The sequence below is a fragment of the Epinephelus moara genome, chromosome 19 (assembly GCF_006386435.1).
Source record: "Epinephelus moara isolate mb chromosome 19, YSFRI_EMoa_1.0, whole genome shotgun sequence".
In the NCBI taxonomy this organism is placed as follows: Eukaryota; Metazoa; Chordata; class Actinopteri; order Perciformes; family Serranidae; genus Epinephelus; species Epinephelus moara.
The window spans coordinates 27581028-27598713 of NC_065524.1; the positions used below are offsets into that span (position 1 = coordinate 27581028).

Sequence of the window (17686 nt, forward strand, 5' to 3'; positions counted from 1 at the left end):
CATCTTGAACCATTTCTACCCCTTAATATTTAATTTAGACTATTTTTAATGAAGCTTAAAAAACAAAAATAATGAGCCTTATTTATTGAACAACTGTGTTGCTGGAATATGTGAAAAACATTTTAGACTTTCACTTCCCACCTATTTTCCTCTAAACACAATTTTATCAGTGATCCCAGAGTCACAGATGCACACCGACAGCATGGCACTGATACTTTAAATACGTTTTCAAGCACACGTCTTAGTGTTTTTGTATTATACTTTTTATTTTTTCATATGAAACAAATCAATTCTTCCAATGTCTTTTGAAGTGTGAAATGTCTTTTTAGCATGAATTCTCACAGTACATTCAGTTAATGTTGATCTGAAAGAAAACATCTTTGAACTTGGCACTTAGAAAACAACCACAAAGAATTGTCACCTTTATTGATTTAGAACAAAATTTACAAAGCCATTCAAACAGTCATTTTTTTAATACTTTTATGTTTTTTAAACTCAACTGTTGAGAATATTCAAAATACTCTTTTTAATGTTGCTTCTCTCTCTCTTTGTACTTACAAATATGTACATTATAGTCTCTGTGTCTTGTCACGTGTCGTCCCACTGACTCTTCATCACTGGTAATAAAAACCCTTTTTTAGTGTTTTATTTATAACTCTTCACACAGTTAGCACTCTCTTCAGCTCTCCACTACTCTGTTTGAGCTTGAGTGTCTGTGAATGTTCGGTGTGCTCAGATGGATGTCCCGTGGCTGGGCTCACTGGCTTCTGGGATGGGTCCTCCTGGCACTGGTTGGTAGGACATTGGCATTGGTGTCTTGACTGGGCTCTGCCGGAAGAGCCCCCCATTGGGCGCCCTGTGTTTGCAGCGGATAGAGGGCATGGTGGCACTGCTGAGAGGCAGGGGCAAGGTCCTGCCAGTGGCTGCACCCAGTGTCCTTCCTGCCCCATGACCCTCCTGGAGGAAGGTGGTCACAGAGAGCCGCGGCGGCCCCCGATGGGCTGGGTAATCCCGAGCAGACAAGGCCTCCAGAGACTGGCTGGGCTGCATGCTGCCAATGTCCAGGGCAGATATCTCGATAGACTGGCCTGGCAGCTGCTTGTGGGCCAAGTCCTCGTCCAGGAGGCTGTTCAAACGCTGGTGGACCTGTTCCAGGTTCACCTCTTTGTCCTAAAGATAGATAGCCATAGAGTGCATGTGGAATAAAAGAGGCAAGGAGAAAGGACGGAGGTTTTAATGGAAGGGAGAACATGAATGTAATTAAAGAGGAGTGTGATAAAGAATAAAAGTGAAAATGAATGTGCAGTGAAAGGGGTTAGGAGGTTAGAAGAAAGAATGGGTCGGGGATAGAGAGTGAACGAAGACAGAGAAAGACAGGTTACAATGGTTGTTTCATCATCACCATCAAGACCAGTTTATATGCAGCGCAGTCTACTCTTATTATTATTCAGTTCACATGAGTTTGACGGGGGCTGAAAAAACACACTGGCTTAATTAAGCTTTAGACAGCAAACCCAAATATATAAATTAGTAACATACTGGAATTTTTCAAGCAGCCAACATCAAGAGAGACATTACCTTTAAACATTAATTCTTAAATATGGGGTCGTAAAAGGTAATGTCTCCTCTTCTGAAATGAACTTAAATGAAGATGTCTCTTCATGCAGAAGTGTTTAAATTTTCTCCACAATTAGGTGACCACACATCTGCAGTGGGCGACTCTTGCGTGAAGAGCATCTGCTGTTAACAAGACAGGCTCCAATAAACGCACAGATTCAATGAATCGAACTTTGTGAGACAATAAAATCTAAATGAAGACAAAGTAGTTAATTGAAGTCGTCTAAATTATATTGGAGAATCTATTAAAATATTCCTTTCCCCCCCCAAATAAAACGTAAATATGTGGGAACACATATAAAGGAGGGAAGGGAGAAGCCAAATAACGAGTACATGATTGCTTATCGGACACATTTGGCTGCACCCTGCCCTCCACACAGCAATATTTTACTCTACCAACATGCACCCATTTAAGTCGAGCCACACTGAAGACAGACGTAACAAAAAAGCCAAATAACAGGAGAGACCGTGGGGTGAGATGACAGATGAAGCAACTACAATGTACCCCTGCCCGGCCCCATGCCCCGCCCCTTTGCCCTGACACAGCCAATGACAGTAGAGTACGTCAGGCCTCTCCTGACCTGTGTCAAGAGCATCGGCCTCCTCCCAGTCTGTCTCTCTGTCTGTCCATATGTGCCGCCTCCCTTCTGGTGCAGCGCTTGTTATTTCATTATATGTCAATGGACCAGAAACCCTTTCCAGACCGTAATCCTTAGTCACCTGCTGGAGATCATAGACAACCATACATTACCAAAGCGGTCCCCTGTGAATCCGGACATTGACATATAATTGCAATTAATTACTATTTAGTTAATAGAAGGAATAGTTTGACATTTTGGGAAATAATCTTTTTCACTTTCTTTCTCAGTAGTAGATGAAAAGGTCCATACTTCTCTCACATCTGTGCTTTAAAGCTGTAGTTGGTAACTTTTATAAAAATAAGTCATATTTGCTGAAACTGTCGCTATATCCACGCAGCAGTACGAGACAGATAATCTGTGAAAAAAATCCTGTTACTCTGCCTTCTCTATTAGTTCATAGCACTTCTAATGACCTTATCAAACGTGAATGAAAACACCTAATCAGAGCTGAGGAGTGTCTGAAGTAGCTGTCAATCATGTAAATCACTGCTCGTGAACTGCAGTCAAACTAGGCTGGAAGATAAAATATGAAGCGAGATTCAATTACCTATTTCTCTTCTTAAATGTTTGGGAGATGAGAAAGTTTGTGACCTAGCCGCCATGTTGGAAATAGTCGATCTAAAAACTCTTTTGGTCCTGGTGAAACCAACTGTAGCGTGTCATTCTGAGTAATTTGTGTGGTGGTCATATGTCTGTCTGTGGACAGATTTTTCAACACAGGTCGAGTTCGCAGATGTGTGCGATCTGAGTAAAGCGGACAAAGGTTTGGAGTATTCCTTTTAAGACGCGGTTTGCTGTATTGGCTGGGATGGTCCCATTGAGAGATAGTCTGTAGTTACCTGCCGTGATGGCTGATAATGTTTTCACCTTGTGTGTGTGTGTCATTAGAAAATGGGGTCCTGGTGACGCCTAGTGTAGCATGAACTACTGCAGAAGCTGTTTTGAGTGTTTTGGCAGGTCTTTGTATGCCTGTCTGTGTGAAGGCCGAGTTCAGAGTTGGGTATGGTCCAAGCAAAAGGGCCAGAAAAAGAGGGAGGGCCATTTACATCAATGGCTGACATTCGCTTTAATTCACAGATTGCTGTATTGTGGCAGGTGTGATCCTAACACAAGGTGGTCTCTATAATTTAAGAGAATGTTGATACATGAGGTCCATTGTTTGGCAACTAACAACTGGAAACTTCCTTGGCTAACTGTCTCCTGGCTGTAGCTTCTTAATTAACAGACAGATATGAGAGTGGTATGAATCCCCTCATCCAACTCCTGGCATGAAAGCAAATAAGTTTATTTCTTAAAAGTCGAGCTATTTGTTTTAATGGTTGATATGTTCAGGTTTACAGTAGGTTCTGCTAGAAATGGCTGTCATAATGCCCACATACTGTGTGTTTGTGCTGTCATGGTGCCAGTGATTCTCCACTCAAATCTTATGAATATTAAACACTCGTTCTGTGTAAGCTTGAAAGGTAGCCGACTGTCAAACATGTAAAGCTATTAAATCAAACAGGGATATAAAATTGAGAAACACAGCAAATTAGTAGAAAATATGCTTTATAAATAAGTTAAATGAGTTTTTTTCTATTTTAGCTTGGAACTATTATGTTTAATGATTAATTAATTTGTCAATATTTTGATTAATCAAGTATTAATGTCGTGTTTTGGCCAACAGTCACATTTCAAGCCGACAGAGGGTCAATGTTTGATACTCATAAGATACATTTTGTGTGGAAAATCACTTCTACAAACACAAAAAATAGTGGATCACACTACCATGATAATACGCAAACAAAAGACATCTAACACATCTTAAGTTCCATAAATAATGACAGTGATGTTTGTCTGTTGTGAATCTCCCATGACAGCAGTATGTGGTCATTATGAGAGCAGCTGCACACAAAGACTGGAATAGAAATCAACAGCAGTAACTCAAACTCTCATTTGCCCCCAAAACCAGCATGGGTGGAGTTTGATTTACTGTCTTTTCAGGACAGGACTGGGTCTGTAATGGATGTCCTCAGCCAGTGGTTCTTATTGCATTGTTGGTCTGTCATGTCAAACAGGCAGGTCAAGGCTCAGATTCTTTACTATCAGCTTTTGCTCACACTTTAGTTTAGGGATCCATGTCAAGCCTTAGTTGTCTGGACGCCTCATGCAGAGGGGCTGCCCAGTCGACAGCAGCGAGATAAGGTCAGAGCTCTAAAGCATTAAGACTTGAATGGATTAGCTAAAGAGAGCTATTGTACAACTGAAGCACTTATCGACTCAGAAGTACAATTTCAGTATGTGGTTATGAATTTGCAATTCAACGTTATATTTACTTTTGTTACTTCAGCTGCGGTTCTCTCACATGAGCACCAGAGACTGTGATTGATTGTTTAGGCCAAAGTGCAGGCAGTTAATGCTTTTGTGTATCAGTATGAGAGAATCACAGCGAGTTTGTTTGAGAGAGAAGCCTCAGAAGTCCCTAACAAAGCACCCCAACCTCTCTCCCAACATGAGAAGGAATGAGTAGATTGATCACATGATGTCTGGACTATCATCAGGGGCACACCTATTATAATTGGGTGTACTGCAGCTCTACTAAATCGGGGCTGGCGTCAGCGCCTGCTGGATCCATAAAGTAGAGTGTGGCAGTGGCATCTCTGGGCAGGACCGGGGGGCCCGGGGGTCTGGGTCTCGACCGGGGCCTTGGTGGGGCAGGGGGACCCGTGGTGGCCACCATGGCCCGGTTCTGGGTTAGCAGGCTTGGGACTGGGCCCTGGCCCGACGAGATGTCAGTGGTCACCTCTTTGGGCTGCTCTCTCCGGCAGTGGTTGCTGTTCCACCAGGTCTCCAGTGCAGCCACTAGGAGGGCCAGCAGAAGCCCCGCAGCCAGGATGCAGAAGACGCCCGCAAAGCTGTGGAGACGCAGCGCCCTTCCCTCCGGCTGGGCGTCTGCGTGGCTCTGCAGGTCACAGCGGCCTTTCTTCGGCCACCATTTCTGCTTCAGGATGTCAAGATCACCTTTTTCCTGAAGTTCCAATATCCTGTAGAAAGGAACGACCCAGCAGTTAATTCAAGGAGGTGCATAGTTTCATGTAACAACACAGGCATTGAACAAATCCTACAATAGCAATAATTTGTTCATGTTAAATGTTGGCTAATCGAATGGCATAAGCAGTTGAGTAGAGCATGGAAAATTAAACATAATTTTCACAGGGAAACAATGAGGAATCAATATAGTGCTCTGAACGACTATGGTTACATGATATTACTGTGTAGCTGTTCATGTACTGCATTAGCATTGATTGTGGGTAGAATGCTATTTCAAGCTGCAGTCTGCACAGCAGCAGATTGTGAGACGTGATACCGACGCATTGTTGAAACAATTTCCGAGTGCTAACAAGAGCTCAAAGACCAGTCCTATGTAAACAAGGCGAAGAAAAACAATCGCATCTTCAAGATTAATTGGTTTCATATCAAAATGCATAAGAGTGTAAACAAAGATGATCAAATACTGCAGTCAGCCCATTAGTTAGCATGTAGAGAGGAATGAATGGATACGGGGGAGAATTATGATGGCTGAGTACAAACTGAGGCGAGACACTGAATCTGTCCCATCGGAGTTGTTAGCTTTCTGCACAGTCATTACTCAGTCTCAGTTATTCAGCCAGTGACTGGCACACGTTTGTGTGAAAGTAAGGCACACTCGGACTCAAAGCTTTTGACATTTATACACATTTATGCTCATAAACCTTGAAATATTCACCATTTCTTTACTGCATTTCACGTAGGCGGTATTTGTAGTTAACAGGGGGATCAATCCTCCCATTTTAGATGTTTGTCCTGAATCTGTAGTTTACATGGAGGAGTTTGCTGCCCTGATTTGAAATTCACTTCTATCAGCCTTGTAAAACTGCAGTGAAAATGTTTGAAGCAGCATATTTCTGTCTAGTGTCTAGGGCAAAGAAAAAAAAAGATAAACCAAAAACTATGGGCTGAAAGTCTGAAAAATGTACTTTTCCGTCTGCATCTTCAACATACTTTGTGATAAGAAATGTTCAGGTTCCATTGTATCTAGACATCAGTCAATATTATCACAGAATTTGCAGTTAACTACAGCTTGGGTTTTATTTTCATAGCGCTGGCCATCTGTTTTGTCGGTTGTGATAACACTGTAGCCACCAAAGTAATTGCTGGGATCTGGAGACACTGTGACATCACTAAAAATAGCTCGAGCAAGGCAAAAATTATGAGCATTCAGGGTTAGTCAAACTTGTTTGGAGGAGAGAACAAAGGGGAAGTTAAACTCATCACCCAAACTGTCCTGTGTAAAGAATAAACCCACTTTCTGGTTCAACTTTCACCTATTTTATCATAGTTGTGTGCACTCGTGGTTTTCCTGTGCAATTGTCTGGAGGTTTCTTGTGCCTACTTTTGTTTTGTCCCTTCTAAGTTTAACTTGGGGAGAGACCAGCATTAGTGGGAGCCAATCATTTGCACAGAGAAGCTGAACAAGCTGAGAGACTAAAAAAGCTGCTTTTTAGGACCATGAATTATCTTGGATGTGAGGGCCTCTGTGGAGGCAAAGCCATTGAGATGGAGTTTTATGGCAGGTAATGATAGGAGCGGACATTATGTTATGAGCTGCCCAGTGGACGTGAGTGGCTTCAGCGAATAGACTACTGGATATCTGACACCAATGAAATTAAATATTTGATTGGCACATGCAGACCAGAGAGAAATGGTGTCTGGGGTGAAAGAGTGTGCAAGTATGTTTGAGCTGTTGTTGTGTAGCTCCTCAACCCAATTGCCAGAATCAATGTTTGAATTGTGCATTTCTGCAAACTGCGGATATGTTGAAACTTGATGCTTTAACATCACTGTGGTTAATGTGTGGTTATGTATCAAGGTTTGGCTTGAATTACCTGCTTTTGGGAGCACAATTAGAGCTGGAAATGTCATGCTAAAAAATAACCTGCCATGTTGTTTATTGATCAGTGATGCGCAGCTGGCAGCCATCTTGACTAAGCATGTGTGCACTAGGGTTGCCCTCTAATGGTTGACCAAATGTTAGTCGACAAGAAAGGTCATTAGTCTGCAAGATTTCATTGGTCATTTATTTGCAGAAAAAACAAACAAACAAACGTGAAACTCCATTTGGAGCTGTGCCTTGTCAAAATACACCAAATCCTATATGACTGGACCATATGGGGATTTAATTTGAAAGGACAGACACAGGAAGAGGCCACGCCCAGCAGTCAGACAGGAGCCACGTTAATTTCCAGGGCCAGTACCTGGGGTTATTACACAGGCTAGTTAATAACATGTTGGGCAGGAAATCCAAAGTGTGGGATCATTTTGAGAAAGTGAAGGACGAACCCCAGGTGATATGTAAACTCTGCAGGCAAACATTTGCCTATCATTCATCGCTTTCTATGTAGACCATATTTACAATGTTTTATGACTTTTCTCATAAACACACATAATGTTTCTTGATGCACTATATCAACAGTCATAAAACATTATAGATGTGACTTACACCGATCAGCCAAACCATTAAAACCATTAGTGGGTGAACTGAATAACATTGATCATCTTATTACAGTGCAATGTTCTGCTGGGAAACCTTGGGTCCTGCGATCATGTGGATGCTGCTCGATGTGGTCCACCCACCCGAACACTGTTGCAGACAAAATAAACCCCCTCATGGCAACGGCACTTATCGATGGCAGTGGCCCCCCAGCAAGACAATGCAACATGCCACATCACGTAAACTGCTCAGGCATGACCCGAGGAATGGGACAAAGAGCATCAGCCTGACCTCCAAATATGCCAGATCCCAACCTGATTGACCATTTGAGGGACGTGCTGGTACCCCCAGACATGGACACAGGACCTCTGGAGGGTGTCCCTTGCTGTCTGGCACCAGGGCATTAGCTTCAGATCTTTTGAGCCCTGTGGCTTGTGAGGTTGGGTACCAGCATGTCCCACAGATGTTTGATCAGATGGAGATCTGGGGAATTTGGAGGCCAGGTTGATGCCTTGAGCTCTTTGTCAAGTTCCTCGGACCACTCCTGAGCAGTTTTTGTGGTGTGGCATGACGCATTGTCCTGCTGGGGGGCCACAGCCACTGGGGAGTGCTGTTGCCATAATGAACAGTGCCTGGTCTGCACTGGTGTTTAAGTAGGTGGAGCATGTCAGGTGGCGTCCACACGAATGTCAGAACCCAAGATTTCCCCAAAAGAAAATTGCATTGTAACAAGATGATCAGTGTTGTTCACTTCACCTCTCAGTGGTTTTAATGTTTTTGCTGATCAGTGTATAATGAAATATAAGTGTTTTATGAATGCTCTTGACTAGTTATAAACTAGAGGTTGACTGATGGGGCTTATGATGCATTATGAATACCTATACACACCTCAACCATCAACTGTACCAAGGACTCATAGAATAACAGTCCATGCAGTACCGTAAATAATCATCGTATGTGTTAAGTAAAGTCTAGAAGGCTACATATTGATGTATCTATATAATACATGCCTCATCGTAAGGTTTCATTGTTGGTGTTAAGTAAAGTGTATTGCATTTTCATGTATTTAAAAGAATCTATGAGGCATCATAACTGATTAATGTCTATCATACCCAACAAAAGAGTGTGCCAGGGCTGACGTCAAAACCCGGTAGTTTAGCATCGCGCTGGTTCCCGGAAGAGAAAGTGAATGTGATTTTTGCATTGCGTTTTGGATTATGTCAGAAAATAAGCTCTGTGGCTAACACAAGTTTATGATACTTACAGGTTTTGTTCAGTGAGATAATCTTCACATATGAACACCTTTCATACTGCATTTGAAGCTTAAATGCGATCGCCAGAAATAAAAAGCTAACATTAGGCTTTAACGGACTACATGACTACTCCACGGTCGCATGACTCTTGACGTCACCGCCACTAAGCTTTCAACTGATTTCGGCTGCTTTATTTTAAAAACATTGTATAATGGGGAAATTGGACTGTTTAAGCTAAATAAAAGGCTGTAATGGCGGACTGCCAGCACTCTCGTCTGTTCGGGGTGATGACGTTTAATGTCCCCGACAGGGTTTGTAGTCGTATTGAGCAACTTGTTAGCAACCGCCTTTTTTATGACACGTAAAAGCTTCAAAATTCACAAGTAGGGTATTTACTGACGTGTTTTATGTCGTAGAACAAAACCTGAAACTCGCTTAAGCTTTTGTTAACCACAGACCTTATTCGAGGCAGTTTACCAAAATCCCATTCAAAAAACGTATTGACTTTTAGACGAGAGAAGCCGAACTGCTAAAAGCGCTAACGGAGTTCCGGGTTTACTGGCACACTCTATACTTTTAAAATAATTTTAGAAGACTAAAGTCTGACACCCTCTCACATCTAAAGACAATGTGTCATGAGTAAGTGAGTTTTTAGTCACAGAGTAAATGTTAGCTTGAGAAAGGAAAAAAGTGGACAGACATTGTTGCAGCCCTCAGAATCCAAGGGAGTTTGCTATATGCTTAACCACCATCCTCATCTCAAACAAGGTTAGCCTACTTGTAAGATAATGTTAGCTACCTGAATCTTTGCTATTAGCCTACAAGTAAACTATACATTTCAGTTTATGAATTCTAGTTTCACTCATAAGTGGTTACATTATTTTAAGCTAGTAATATTTAGTTAAAACATATGGTTAGCTTGTAGGCTAATAGCACACATTCCAGTAGCTAACATTAGCTTGCAAATAGCCTCTATGGTGGTTAGCTTGCTAGCTATAGCATACTTAAGGGGGGTGCAATAAATTTTGTCCACTTTTTTCCGTCTTCACGCTATCATGGCACATATGTGAGGACATATGAAAGAGGCACTCCTGTTCACAACTCCACTTTCTCCTCACTTTCCACAGTCCAAAATATGACAGTTAGCCAGTTGGTATTATTTGCGAGCATGTTCCGCTTGCCCCGCCCTACTTCGCTCTGATTGGCTGGTACTACTGCGCTGTGATTGACTTGTACTCGTTTCCTCCAGTTTTCCTCCTTAGTTGATTGAGCCGTTTAAATTGGCACATTTAGCTACATTTGTCTGTGGGAAAAGATAGATAAAGTGGAGTTGAGAACAGCAACAAATGTGGGCACATGTCAAATGATAGAGTGGAGAATGAAAGAAGTGGACAGAAATTGCTGCAAATCCCCAATAGGCAAGCTAACTACTGTAGGGGCTACTAGCAAGCAAATGTTAGCTACTGGACTGTTTGCTAGTAGCCTATGAGCTAACTGTTTCTTTCAGCTGAAGCCTGCTAGCTTTAAAAATTACACTGTATAACCATACGACTACAGCAGGAAATCTTCAGTTGAAATGTACAGTTAGCTTGTGGGCTGTTGCTAATATTCCAGTAGCTAAAGTTAGCTTACAAGCAGCCTTGTTTAAAATGGTGAAAAGTGGTTAGGGGATTTTGAGGGCTGCAACAGTATCTGTCCACTTTTTTCTATTTGAAGCTAACAATTTTGCAAATACCTACTGCAAGATACCCAGTTTTTGCTAAATCTGATTCTGTGACAAAAAAAGCTCTCTGACACACATTGTCTTTAGGTGTGAGAGGCTGTCCGTCTTTAAAGTATTCTAGTGTATGATAGACAATCACTTATGAAGCAGCATAGATTACTTAGCTTACTTTTAACCTTATGATGAAGCATGCAGTCATTATGGTCCCACTCTCTGGAACAAACTGCCTGACGATCTGAGATTCTCTGCAACTGTGTAATCCATTAAAGTCCAGCTTAAGACCTACCTGGGGCATTCTACCGAATGTGTGCAAGGTCAGGCTGGAAATATTTTGAAATGTTGTATGTTTTATTTCCAAAACTTTGTCCCTATATATATTGTACCATATGTAAAGGTCACATATCTAGTAAAATGACTGTAAATTTTTATATTGTATTTTCAGACTGTTTTGGAATGTTTTTCCTCTCCCAAAATTTGTCACTACCGAAACATATAGTATTATATTATACAAAAAAATATATATCAACCTGTTATGCTTGTTTCTTCCCTTGTCTAAAGATTTAAATTTTTACAAATTTTGACTTAAGGTTTTCACAATTAAATCTACAAAAATTAATATTTTAACAAATTTCGAAGTTCAAATTATAGAATTCTTCAAAATCTAAATGCAATCTTTCTTTGTAAAATGCATAAGGCTGATCAGATTGATTTCAGAGTTAATAACTGATGAAACAGAACATAAATGTAACCGATTAGCATCATACTTTAGTTGATAACTCAATATACTTTATTTTTTACAAAACACCCAGTGTTTCGGTAGTGACCATTATTCTGTTTTTAAGGTTGCATCATATTTCCTCAAATGTATGCCTTATGGTGGGAATTACAAATTCAAAGACAAATGTTTTGTGGTCAATAAAAAAATTTAATTTTTGAGAGAGCAGAGCAGAGTAGAGCAGAGTAGAACAGAGTATAGCAGAGCAGAATATAGTAGAGTAGAGCACAGTAAAGTAGAGTAGAGCAGAGTAGAACAGAGTAAAGCAGAGTAAAGCAGACCAGGGTAGAGTAGAGCACAGTAGAGCAGAGAAGAGCAAGACTCTGGACCACAAAATTATGGGGTTTAACTACTGACCATTCCATTTTGTCACTACCGAAATGATCATGTCACTACCGAAACTTTACCATAGGTTTCGGTAGTGACAATCCTAGCTATTTTTCAGGATAACTAAAGAATGCTAGCAGTCACATGGCTAACAAGCACATGTCTGAAGAGTTGTTCACACAGAAAAACATAATATTTTGCATAAACCCCCCAAATTTTTACATAATTAAAGAGAACGTGTGTTTGGTAGTGACGGTTTTAAAAGTTACACACTGATTTTCAGACTTTGAAAGACATTTATTTAAAAAATGATGGGAGTCAGCGACTTACCATGCCGTCATCTGGGACAGGGGTGCAGTACTACCCCCCGTCTCAACCAGAGCATTAAAACTCTTGTGTTTCGGTAGTGACATGAAAACAAGGGACACTATTTTTTTAGCATAGTTTCTTAATTTAAAAATTAATCCCACAATACATCTAAATCGTTCAACTTCTGTTTTAAATTACACTTTTGAAAAAAATATGAAAAATGTTTTAAGTGTTATTTACATGAATTGAATTTTAGAGGTCAGGGTTGGGGACAGCTACTTCCCAATAGAAAGTACCCTATAAATGGTGATTTTGTATATATTTGGCTTATCACTTTTTCATTTAATGTCCTGGGTTTAAATAGGTCATAACATAATCTTTGTAAATATCTATGTCTGAATACTCAATTATATCATTTTTGTTGTTTTTTTGTTAAGGGACGGCACTTTGCACAAAATCGGTAGAATGCCCCACCTGTTGTCCCAGGCCTATGAATCGTTAGTCTGTGTCCATCTGTCTGTCTCTACCTCTCTCTGTGTTGGCTAGGGATGAATTACTGTCAAGACTTGATGTGTTTTTATCCACACATATGTAAAAGTGCATTGAGATTACTCTGTATGAAATATGCTCTATAAATAACGTGATTCGATTTGATTGTCTTTAGGTGTGAGAGACTGTCAGTCTTTTTAAAATATTCTAGTGTATGATAGACAATCACATATGAAGCAGCATAGGTTATTTTAAATACATTAAATGCACCACACTTTACTTACTTTAAACCTTATGATGAACCATTCATTGTTATAGATGCATCAATAAGTACTTGACTTTACTAAACACATACAATGATGACTTATGATACTGCATGGACTGTTATACTACGAGTCCTTACTACAGCTGATTGTTCCGATGCACATGGAACCTAAGCCTAGTTTTTGTTTATTGATTTCAAATAATTTAAAGGTGAATGACACTAGAATTGAGCAATATCAGCTGGTTCCATTACTGCTTAGCTACAGTGAATGCTTTGCAATTAATATATCAATACACAGTATAAAATATAAACCAATGTACATACTTCTGAGAGAAGAGGTCTCTGTAAGGACTGCCGTGCTGCAGGGCCATGCCGTAGCCTCTGGTGCTCATGCTGTTTCCCGCTACAGTCAGTGTGCAGTCGTCATCTGTCAGAGCAGCGTACTCCACCACCGCCATGTCCCACAGAAAGGCATATGACTCCCGCTTCGCCTGGATAGTTTAGATAGTTTAGCAAAGACAGATTCAAAGGATTAATACATGGTTGATGTGTTAAAGCAACATTAGCTCAGCAGTTTGTTTTATTTTGCTTATAATAGACAATACAGACAGTAAGGAGGAACATTTTGTTTTTCCATTTTATGATGAAGACATAAATGCTTTTTACTTTAATTTTCACGGTTAAATCTGCCAGTTTGTGCACCTCTCCCTTGTCATTTCATGTACTCATTGAACACAACGCCCTGTGTTGGTGGGAAGGCTTTTCACTGGGGTAAATATTTGCACATAAATTAGCATAAACACTTTGCCCACTCATTAAAGCAAACAAACAGTGCAACATTAGATTTCTTACAAAGATGATGAAAATAGTTGCACCCCTATTTTTTTCCCAGCTTTGGCTTCCTCTGCATGTAGCATCTTTTCAGACACACGATCATGTGCCGTAGCCTCAAGCACACTGTGTAGAGAATATGTAGAACAACCAAAGCTGAAAATCCTTCTGGAGTTTTTTTGTGTTGTTATTTTTTGGTACACAGATCTCTGACTTTCTTCCCTGTGGTATCCCTACATCCTACGTCTCCCAGAGTAAGACTGTGCTCTCAACAAATACAGCTGAGCAGCCTTTTCACCTCACATCTCATTAGGACTACACAGGGCTCTAAAGTTCACTCAGCTTTAATAAATAAACACAAAGAGGAAAAAAATCATATTACTGTCAAACTATAAACTGGAGTCAGAATGAGGGCCATGCAGCAGTTTGTGGGCTCTTGGAAGCACTGTTTTCAGTAACAGGGAAAAATGGCTTCTTCTTCAAGTATATTTGAAGTTCGTTTCAAAACTGAAAAGATTTTTTTCATTTATATCTGTGCAACGCAAACTGGCCTGACTACACTGAATGCAACTGGCTGCTCAGAAAATAAAGCCGTTTACTGACAAGTGCATATATCTAGACTGTGTAATTTGTTTAATTATGGATTATTCTTCAATCTGGTGTTTGTAAGAGTGTGTTTGTGCTACAGGAAGAGAGAGAGGGGAGAGAATTCATTAAATATTAATTCAGCAGCACAGAGTTTCTTGGAAATAATTAAAATCCCTCCCAATTTAGTAGATTAAAAATATCACTTTACTCACATGCCTGTGTGAATCAGGAACAGTAATTATTAACAGACTCACGGTTCCTACCTGCTGGTGTGACAGTAAAATGCTACATTTAATTATCTTCAAGGCCAAGCTCATGTTTCACAGTATTCATTTCACTCTGAGCTGGAGATAGAATTATATTATATTTTTAGATAATTTATTTAAGAGCATTAACAGTTTCTGGAGGAGAAAGCAATCCCTTCATTGCCTGTTAGCTAAATATGTATTTTAATGTGTGTTTGAACCAAAATTATTTATTATGTAGGTATTACCTAAAAAACCCTAATTCACTCTGCCTTTTTTATATTGCATAGTTCCTGTGTGTCCAAATGTTACTGTTAAAGGTGCAGTGTGTAAGATATGGTTACAACTTTAGTATAAAACATAGAAAATTGATTTTCAATCAAAATTTAGAATTAACCCTTTGCTAAGTCCCGCCCTCAGACACAGACTGGCCAATCATAATGTAGCATCAAGCCAGCTCAGACCAGGGTCCGACAACAACACAGCTGTGCTCCATTGACTCTAATGCAATCGTTTCAGATTTCCTTCATTTTCAGGCTGGTTTTGTGGATTTGGAGCTAAATGTTGTGCCTGGAGCACGTCGTGTATTAATGATACTCGTTACCTGGAGAGGTTGGAAAAAGACATACATTTCTTCCCTGTTCCAAAACCAAAATCAAACCCTGAAAAGTGTAGGGTTAGCTAGCTAGCTACTGAAGATATAGCCTACCTCACTCTGCTAGTTTTCCAATCAGACTTTGCCACAATCTCTATCAGCCAATCAGGATGCCACTGCGAAATTTTAAATCTGCTCTCTCCTCTGCTGCTGTCATTTCAGGCAGAATCGTCAAGCCCTCCTCCAGCCATCGTATCCAGAGTCCAGGACAAGCTGAACAAAGGCCTATTCAACTATGGATTCATCACCCTTCTTAAATCATATCATTTCTATGGGGTCTAATCGGCAAAGGCTTTTCACATTTTTCATTCTTATGTGCACGTTAATAAATATTCTTTTTACTATAAAAACAACAAGTCTCTTCTGATTGAACCAACGTTGGCTATTTAGCTATAACGTAAACTGGGCAAACACCACACGTGAAGATTACAAGAAAGTAGTGTGATTTTAACCAACTCGTGGTCTTGCCATGCTGTTAATTAGGAGTTGGCAGAGGAGGTGAAAAACTGCCCCTAATCTTTTTTTAAGCATGTGACACGTGTTACACATTGCACCTTTAAAGAATATAAAGTTTGCAAGGATGCCTACAGAAGTCCAACAATAGCAACGTGAGTTAAAAGTGTTCTGACAGCATTTTATCTATAAATACCAAAATAAACACTCACCCTCTTGATTCCCTCTGATGGGCTGGAGACTGAGTTCTCGAAGGCATTGTTCTTGTTGATGGTCTTCCAGAGCTCGGCGTATGTGCTGTCCTGTTCCAGAGGGTTGGTCCCTTTGGCTTGGAAATACTCGTACACTGCAGAGTCTCTCACTGTCCCGTAAACCAGGTCCACCTGCTTGGACAGGTCTTGGAACGACCTAAAGACAGAGTCAAATTGGGGATTAAGTTTAGTGATAGAAAACTATGGCGGAAAAACAGGAAATGATAAAGAGATTCAAACAGAAAGAGACCTTTTATAAGAAAACGTTTCAGTCTGTGTCATGTGGGGAACTGTAATTATACGACTATCTACAGGAAATATGACTGTTGTGGGAGTTAAAGTACAGAGAGAGATTGAGTATTAAATGAATGATCCACAATTTGCGCATTTATTAACCAGAAATTATTAAATATTATTATTATTAAATATAGGCCCAGCATACACACCTTTTTACAAATCAACCTATTCAAACTTTAACAGCTGTATTTCTTGTACTAATCTTTTGTTTGTATTTGGATTGGAGACTGTGTCTTTAATTCAACAATATAATATTTTCATTATAGTGTTACGTCTCATATCATTCTTTTACCACATGCACAGACTGTTGTACGTGTTTGCTGCCAACAAAGCTGTTACTGCTTACAATATGTCAGCTTGTATAATCTAAACCATGTCTTATTTTTTTTCCACATATGAGTAAGTACAAGTACTAAGGGGTGTAGTTTCATAACACTATTATATATCTGTTCTTTAGAGGATACGACATTTGCTGATACCACAGTCTCCCACGATACAGTTTCGATTCAGGGCCCTGTGATTGTCTTTTTCTTGGCTGCTTGCTATCATCTGCTTGACGGTAGGCTGCTAGCACTGACTGAATGTTAAGGAAGGTGTGGGTGTGCAGAAATGGTGATACAGGTGTGAAGTGTTTCAAATAAAGGTGTATCTTCAAGATGAAATATCGATTGTCACTTTGCATCAAAAATAATGGACGGTTCATTGTTAAATCGATGTATTGATCTAAATTGATGTATAGTTAAACCCATATACATGGTCCGAAATTAACATCCACCAAGTGCCAATTGTGGGTAGATTTTCTGTGTGGAGCGTGAATCTCAGGACCAGTAAATGTTTGTACTAAAATAGTCATGTGATATAAAAAGCTATGCTGAGTCTCTACGGCATTTTTTTGTCATTTACGGGCACACTGCTCTGCTGCTCCTCTCCTGTCAGTGTCAGAGTTTGAAACACACCACACACATTACAAATGTGTTTTTACGCGCATCTAAAAAGTGCAATAAAACAGGGAGTCAGTACTTATTAGCACACAGGGCATCAGCTGCTCCGCTGATCAATCAGTGGATACAGGTCTGCTGCTAGCTACACTTAGGCTAATGTGTAGCTGAGGGTTATGAGCTGTGCCCATACTTATGAACGTTATGTAATAGTAACACACAGGCTTGGTAGTCAAAGCCAGGACAAACTCTTTAGTGCCTCCCATGTTGTCAGAGGAAGTGCACTACAGCTTGACTCCTTCCATTCTTACCTTTCACAATAAAAGCTCTAGACATATACACCACATCACTGTTTACCAGAAGGAACTTCTTCACAAACTGAGGCTGTGTTAATGACTTGTCCAATATAGTAAACTTATTTTGCCTCAAATTGTGCTGTGGTATCTTATTTAAACTTGTATTCAAACGAATACCTGATTATCTTGACACAATGTACTGAAATAAATGTATTTATGATACA

The 17686-nt window shown here is 40.1% G+C and overlaps 1 protein-coding gene across 1 annotated transcript in view; it reads right to left on the reverse strand.

The window, feature by feature from the left end:
- Positions 1-356: 356 nt before the first annotated feature.
- Positions 357-17686, reverse strand: part of grid1a (glutamate receptor, ionotropic, delta 1a) — a 326996-nt gene continuing 309666 nt past the window's right edge. Inside the window, exons 13-16 of the mRNA XM_050071845.1 lie at positions 15893-16088; positions 13233-13399; positions 5041-5281; positions 357-1170 (exon numbers count right to left, since the gene is read on the reverse strand). Coding sequence (XP_049927802.1) covers positions 733-1170; positions 5041-5281; positions 13233-13399; positions 15893-16088 — 1042 coding nt within the window. The 3' untranslated portion in view covers positions 357-732. The remainder of the gene's footprint in view (positions 1171-5040; positions 5282-13232; positions 13400-15892; positions 16089-17686) is intronic.